This window comes from Pungitius pungitius, chromosome 6, assembly GCF_949316345.1.
Source record: "Pungitius pungitius chromosome 6, fPunPun2.1, whole genome shotgun sequence".
In the NCBI taxonomy this organism is placed as follows: Eukaryota; Metazoa; Chordata; class Actinopteri; order Perciformes; family Gasterosteidae; genus Pungitius; species Pungitius pungitius.
Genome location: NC_084905.1, coordinates 7,850,200 through 7,858,080, shown reverse-complemented (window position 1 = coordinate 7,858,080; position 7,881 = coordinate 7,850,200). Strand labels below are relative to the sequence as shown.

The following is a 7,881-nucleotide window of genomic DNA, read 5'->3' as shown; positions in this document are numbered from 1 at the left end:
GACGACTTGAAACTAGATATGGAGACCATGAACTCACGTTTACAATTTTTACTGAGGGAATAAGAGTTATTTTATAGACTTTTATACAACCAGAGGAGTCGCTCCCCGATGGACATGAAAGTAAAGTTTAACACACCCTTCAGAAGGAGAGGTTGCTGTTTAGTTTGGTCACAGACTACACAGAGAGTTGACCAGGTTTATGCTGTGGCCTATTACTCCATCTGAGGTGGGATGTTTGTGTATTTTATTGTGTGGGCTGTGGTTTCCTCTCAGTCCGGTAGGTGGGACTTGAGGCTTGGGAGGACTCTCTCTCCTTCGCTCCATCATTCCCACCGTGTGGTAGCAGCCTCGGCGCCTGAGATGGAGGGATGACATAAACTGATGCAGAGAGAGAGAGAGAGAGAGAGAGAGAGGAAAGAGAAAGACAAGCAGACCTCTTCTCTGTTACGGATCGGAAATATTTTCGGGATTTGTTGCTCCTTTTTTCCCTCCACGGTGGTGCGTTCTTTTAAAGAAAAACCGCGCAGGGGAGCCGTGACTGGCATCATAATAATCCGTGACATACCCAAACACGCATAAATGCGCATACGTACACGCATATGGACACGCATGGACATGCGGGAAGGTATGCTTTTTTCTTCTTGATTTAACATCGGGACTCCATTGAGAGAAAATAAAAGCGTGCCGGTTACGCGTTCGCACACCCACGCACGCGCACCGCCGACTATGAAAAAGAGGGTTTGAGTCATCTTTTTTTCCGTCGCAAAGTTGCGAGGAAATCTCGAATCGTGACAGCATGGACACCTTCATGGACCCCTTCGTGGACACATTCGGCGCGGCATTTGGCGCATTCGGTGTCCGTCGGCCCCTCGGGGTCCGCTACTGCTGGAAGGTCGTCTTTCTGCTCAGCGTCTTCTTCGGAAACTACCTGAGCTCCCTGCTGGACTGCCCGCCCACCTGCACCTGCTCGTCCACGGAGATCCACTGCAATAAGTCCGACAACAGCAAATTCTTCCCGCTGCTGTCCTTCCAGGGCACCCTGAGCTCCGGGAACAACACCGGCAGCATCGAGGACCTTTTCCAGAACATCACCTCCATGTAAGTGCTGCTGCGTGCTGCTTGAGACCAGAGCTCTTCCTTAGGGGTGAAGGAGGTTCTCCTTGGTTTCTGGTCTTATAAACCCTGGATCCTCGCTGTGTTTGCACATCAGAAGGGCCAGGAGGACAAACGGTCCCTCCGATGGGGGGAAAAGGACTGATGCATTCTTCTTAGTGGGCTTTTTTTGTGCTAAAGTTGGTCTTGTTAGATTATCATCATCATCTTTAAGAATGAATGTGAAAAAAAATCTTTCACCTCGCCAGAATAATGTAAAAATAATGTAAAGTGTAAATGAAAAACAATGAGATCCAAATTTAAGCCTGAAAATATTCACCAATAGTCAACCGGAGGTCACATATTACTTACTTTTGTCTTTCTCAGGGGAGGCTGAACGTGTTCTATACCAGTCAACTAGTTACACTGTAATTAGAAAGAATCCGCTTTGTAAATGTAAGATTGTATCTGTAACAAACAGAACCGGAAGAAATTGTCAAATTTCACAAAACTTGAATGCCATCGAGGATGTGCAATGTAGCCTAAATCCAATGTATTAAAATAAGGCTCAACCCATATTCTATCATTTGGTTTGGTTTGCAGCCGTAGTTTTGTCTCTATAAGTCTCTGCGTACCACTACATTACACTGGGCATCATCGCAGCTCTCTGTTTGCTCTTACAATTACTGAGAGATTAATAATGACTTAAAAACAGAAGCAGCACGCAGTTCTTTGCTCTGACTTTCTTTGTCGTTTTAAACCTTTCATCCATGTAAAGTCCATCTGAAAAAAGAATCTGTGACCTTGTCAAAGTGGAACTTTCAATGAGAGTATCGTTTCTCATAAACCTTAAGCCGATAAGGCCTTTAGTGCCGGTCATCTATTGGTCAGTAAAGCATGACACTCGCCATCAACTTGTGCCAAAAGAATTTGAAAGCACCTACTACAAATGTAAGGTGGTGAATTCTTCTCAAAATAGCAGCTGAAAGGGGTTTGAGTGATCTTTTTTCACATTCCTCGGGGATGTCGTTTCTTGGTCAGATATATATATTTCTGGTATAACCAGAAATCACATGGAACACCGCGGTTGTGCATATTATGTACATTTTGGGACTAAGATTCTCAACCAGTTGATATTTAAAAAGCCTAAACCAAGTCCTCTGTATTTTCTTTTCATTGAACGAGCTTGCAGAAGATGACCTGACAGGATCCACGTCTCAAAAGTACAGAAAAAAAGCATTTACTGATTTATTACTATTTCCCTTCACTCACTTCAGTGTCTACCTAAATCTATTCTGTTTTATATCCTTTGATAGCAGAGAACAGTGTGGCCCAAGAGATCATGAAGCCCATACAGTATGTCTTCAAACCGCTTTTACATTGGATGGTAATGCAGTCATGACTCAGTTGCTCACGAGCCAAACTCTTAAGTCTAAATATCAGTTTTCTTGGGATGAACCGCCTGCCAGTCCTACAAATATCCATCAAAGCCTCATATATATATAGTATCTATTAATGTTTCTCGCCAATAAACAGAGTTTTATAAGCCTCCAAATCATGGGGTTGCAATCATTAAACAGAACCTAAAACCAATATAATGCAACCTCCGTTGACCCCAACATTAAGAATGTAAAGTGAAATAACCACTTTGTTTTCAACGACGCCCTAAATGTCGAGCCTCGTCCCCGATTCTCATCACATCTGCATCACTAGAAAAATAACTAAGGTCACATTTACAGAGATTTGCCAATCCTAGCACTTTGAATGCAGCGCAGGGAGGGTCTCGCTAAGAAAAAGATTCAGAGTAAGGTGGGAACGGTGCGTTTATTTGCCTTTAACCATTCAGCACAGGATGTTCGGTATGGTACACTCCTCCGTCCGGTGCTCCCTGTTATGCAAGCTGTCGAAATAGGATGTATTGATGTCTACAAAACATGTGCGCGGAAAATAAATTGTCGAGTGCAAGTTTTATCTTTATTAGTTCAGCCTTAGTTGAGCTGCCCAGAATATATGCCGACATTGTTCTACTGAGGTCGAGACACACCCCCAAATTGGCGACTGGATGCCGAGACCTTCTATCCACAACGTTCAGACGGTTTAGATAGATTCCAAGCAAGAACCAGAAAACACACACACACTCTGGGAGTGCGTTGGGACGAAAGGCGGCACCGCTCCCCTTGAAAGGAAAAAGAACAAATAAAACAAATCCCCCCATCGGAGTACGATCATCATCGAATTGCTTTTCTCTGTCCATGTGAATTCAAGCTTGTTGCTCATGGTGAAATGAACCTGATCTTCACGCTCCCACTCACACACACACACACACACACACACACACACTCAGTGACTCACAAGTGAGGGGAGACACGGGACTGGCAGGATGCACAAGGAAAATACATCACAGCCAAGAAGAGCCAAGTGTGCTAGCAGTGATTCTAATAAGGAGCCTTTCATTCACACATTTAAGCCAATTTAATACAAAACATTCACATAACTGCTTGAGCATTAACCAAAAGAGACATTAGCAGTTCTGGTGTGTGAATTAGTTTTTCTTTTCCCTTTGAGTCAGCCATTGATTTGTAATCATTTCACTGCAGCGTGGAAGGAGACCTGAAACTTGCTTTATTCTATTAGTCCATGAATGGCAATTTGTTTGGAAATGCATTAATCCATTACCTGGCTGTTTATAGAAAATTATATTATTACACTTACAATGTCATGTTGGTAACTGGTATCATACAAACTAAAGATCTGATGAATTGATGAGGATATACTATATTATGCTGCAAACTAACAATCCCCCTCCAACATTAGCAAACATATGGACACAAAACTGCCCTAAAAGTGCAAAAAATGGATGAATGGAACTGAAAACAGGACAAATTGTCTTGTGTTTTCTGCATATCTCAATACAGGCGAAAAAATATTGTTTCTTTGTTGATGAACAGTAAACGTTAGAAGGGATTTTAGCCTTTTTCACTGCTCCCTTCCCAATTCTATGTGAAGGCCAACAGGGAGAAGATCAGTCATTGTTATATTTCCAAAAGAAAGAGGGAGAGTTAAAGAGAGATCTGCGAGGTGATAGACGCTGATTATTTTGGGAGAACAAAACCTTGTTTGATTATTAATATGTTTTGGTGGTGCAAAGCGGCTGCTGCAGCAGTGATTCCGTTTTCCACCCACCGCTGTGTGTAGGGGAGTGTAACGCGGAGGCTGCTTCCACACCAAGTGCTTGTTTTTATACGTCAGTCACGCGAAATTTGGCGAAACAAGTGGAAAAACACCGAAAAGGCGGCTTTGGTTTTTTATTTAATGTCCCCGGGAAAGGAGAAGTACAGGAAAAAGGAAAAAACTGAAAGAGAAAGAGGAGCAGCTTGAGGTGGGTGACGGAGAGAGAGAGAGAGAGAGAGAGAGAGAGAGAGAGAGAGAGAGAGAGAGAGGAAGTTGCTATAGCCGAGAGATGAGGATGTGAAACATGCTTAAAAACATCAGCTCCACGTTCCCGTGTCATCCCCCGGCATCATTCTGTTCAAAAAGACGGTTTCTTTTGCGCTTCCAAATTTGACATTTGCCATTCAGAATGTTCAGTGGGGCGGGTCGGTGCAAACATCACTGCAATAGCTTGCAATCTGTGCGGCTCCTCAATACTCGTTAATACAGTGTTTCATTCATTAGCTTCCACTTGATGTTTCACTTTTTTGGAGAGTTTTGGAGAAAGGGATGGCAAGCTTTTCTTTGGTCTACAGTCACTTTCTGCCATTGGAGATGTTATTCTCAATTAAGTTGAATACTCCTTGGTAACTAGGGACATCTGTGGATAGCTACCCGCGATAACTACCCAAAGCGCTGTCTACTTCTGGTGTTGGTCATCTATGACCCTACTCAGAGTACAAAGTCTGTCTGAGGCTAGTTGGGCGCCATTTTTCCCAGCCTGGTTTCTAGTCATGCATGAATTCCATTTGTCTATGTGTTAAGATGAGTTTCTTTTCGTATTGTATTGCCACCATGACAGTAGAATGGGAATTGAATTCCGCTGGTGAAGCTTAAATAAGTGCAACGTTCATTTGACCTCGTTGTTCACTGGAACTGGAATGAAAAAGTATTCATAGTACTTACCAAGCTGTTGAATTTCACAAATATCAGTATTTTTCATGATACCTGAACATAACTCAGTTCCCTTTATCTTAGCACAATGTTTTTGACGTTTTGGTGCATTTTACACCACTATTTGTGGGAATAAAAGTGAGTTCATGAGTTAAGTTCAAATGCACTTAACACCTTGTTTTGCCTTGTTATTATGAGAAAAAGAACATTAAAAGAGGGTTAAATGCAAAACAAATGCTGCCTTACATCCTCACGGCCCCCATTGCTCAGTGCATGTCGCGGTAAGTGATAATGTTTGGCTGGCAAAGCATGAAAGCCTCATAAATTGGTCCGTAATTCAGGGCCGAGTGTGTTTGTAACTCATGCATTTTTAAATGATTATCAGCGGAATAGCTCCGCAGTATAATTAGCTTTATGATATCAAACAATGTGAGTGCTCAATGTGGTAACCCAGCCAGTGACCTTGGGACCGTCTCACCAACTCCAGCAGCCCCCCCGACACACTCTCTGAGACCTAAAAAGAATAAATGACCCGCTGTGCTTATGTAATGTTAGAATATCCAATAACATTAGCAGCCATTATGCGCCACGTCAATGTGACAGCCCGCATCATGTCAGCCACAGTGCTGTGTGTGTGTGTGTGTGAGGATGTGTAAAGAATTAGACAGTCTGGGTTGAGATGCTGTTAAGGCGATAATGTGTCACTGAGTTTTAACAGGATATTTTCCTGCTCTTTGCTCATCAGCACAGTGGAAAATAATTGAACAAAACATTTGTTTTTTCAGAATGATCTGAATCACACTTGTCATTGTTATTTCATTAGACAACATTCTAATGTACAGATACTCCTCTCGAAGGGATGAACACGCTGCATTCAGGGATTCATAATCAGGGGTAAAGGTGGGGTTTGGCAGGTTACAGATGAACATATACGCAATGTACAAGGGTTTTTGAGGTCCAGCACTTGACCTGCGTGATGATTAAAGGACACAAAGATGCAAACCCCGCCGTGAGCATGTTTTATGTTGATGTATGTAGTGGGGCGATTGGATCTGATCTGCCTTTGTTGAGGTCCAGGTCTATGCCGACAGCAGGAGATAACAGAAAACTTGGAAATGCTAATTAGCAATCAATCCCTGCTTACTAACGGACAATTTTATTGAGTTAGACTTTTCCGACCAGAGCGTTCCTCAAGGCAGTAGCACCCGCTTGAAGAACCCCATTGGCCGGATCCCCCCTCCCCTCCCGGTCGCGTCCCCTGCATTATATCAATAACAATGCATCAACCAAATGCATTCAGTGAACTAGGACACACTTTTTTCCACACATGATACCTGTCTCAGCTGATGCCTGATGAAAGCACCCTCTTGGTCCTGAACTGAACAATAAAAAAATGCTCAATTTCCTGAGGTCCCTCTATCAGATACCAAAATGATGCCAGGTGTTGCTGCTGTGTCCCTGGTGATGTGCATTAATGCCATTTAGCAACATGCGGCTAGTGGAGCAGGAGAGATGATCACTGAAGGCCCACCAGGGTCTGAACACAAGGCAGGTTTATTGTTTAGATGGATAATTAAATGTCCTTTATGCAATGGACAAATAGACAAACTGCTGAGATGTGTCATTTCAGCACCAGGAGCTGTCCACTCAGTGACATATTCTAGTGAGAGGCCAGTTACATAGCACGTGTCTTTGTATCCCTATAATTATTTTGTTATTCATATAGTTAAACATTAGATTTCACAGCACCTGTTGACCAAACATCCCAGCTCACTGCCACACAAACCATTGAGAGCATACCGTGTGTCCTCCTTTTCTGTCCCTGTGTAACAGAGCTGTTTGTGAAACGCCTTTTGACAGAACGTCAATTTGTGAGGATCAATATTAAAATGCTATCAATTATGAAAATGCATAAAGAAATCATCAATATTCTCTTCAGTAATGCACTAATGCTGTCTGACAATGTCAATATTTTGTGGGATTATGGATCACAAACGGCTTAGAGGAGGGATTGATGCTTTTTTGAGGCCAGTGGCCCAGGTGACTTTTACTGCAATGATCTTTTTCATCAGATGAGCAGTTTCTGGTTTAGACCCGCCTTTGAAACAGGAGACACACAGAGCGATGTCTCATTGTCTGACTCCTTGTCTTTTCCACCTAGGTCGTACATCATGTTGTCATGTTCCAGGATCTCAAAGGGACATGGCAACAGACAGTAGACAGATGCTTGTTTTGACGGTATTATCTGTGAGTGTGTATTTGCTTGTATGTCCTTGATTGGGAAAGTGCCAGCAAAGAAATCCGTGTGTGTGTGATGGGGAGTGAGGGGTAGGGAGGAGGGGGGGGAAGGGGGGGGGGCAAAGCTGAAGCAGGTCCAGCATTCTATCACAGTGATTGCCAGCCATGCGTACTGATGCGTGCAGAAGGTGATGTGGTTTATTGTGTGTTAGTATGCTGCACATGTGTGTGTGGAGGGAGAGGGGCAATGAATCACTAAGCCCACATATAATAAGGTCAGACACACACACACCCACATGACCTTGTGCTGATTGATACACAGCACTTCCACGCCCCTTATGCAACCTACACCTGAACGACCCTTAAACAGGTCTTTTTAAGCTAAATGTCCTTATGTCCCAAAGTCCTCACTCTGACAGACTAAGGCTGAATTAGAATCGTCCTTTT

At 43.2% G+C, this 7,881-nt stretch overlaps 1 protein-coding gene across 1 annotated transcript in view; it reads left to right on the top strand.

Annotated features, from left to right (window-relative positions):
• Positions 1-338: 338 nt before the first annotated feature.
• The window catches only part of ntrk3a (neurotrophic tyrosine kinase, receptor, type 3a), a 134,444-nt gene continuing 126,901 nt past the window's right edge, over positions 339-7,881 (top strand). Inside the window, exon 1 of the mRNA XM_037451076.2 lies at positions 339-1,098. Within this exon, the coding sequence (XP_037306973.1) occupies positions 797-1,098 (302 nt within the window). The 5' untranslated portion in view covers positions 339-796. The remainder of the gene's footprint in view (positions 1,099-7,881) is intronic.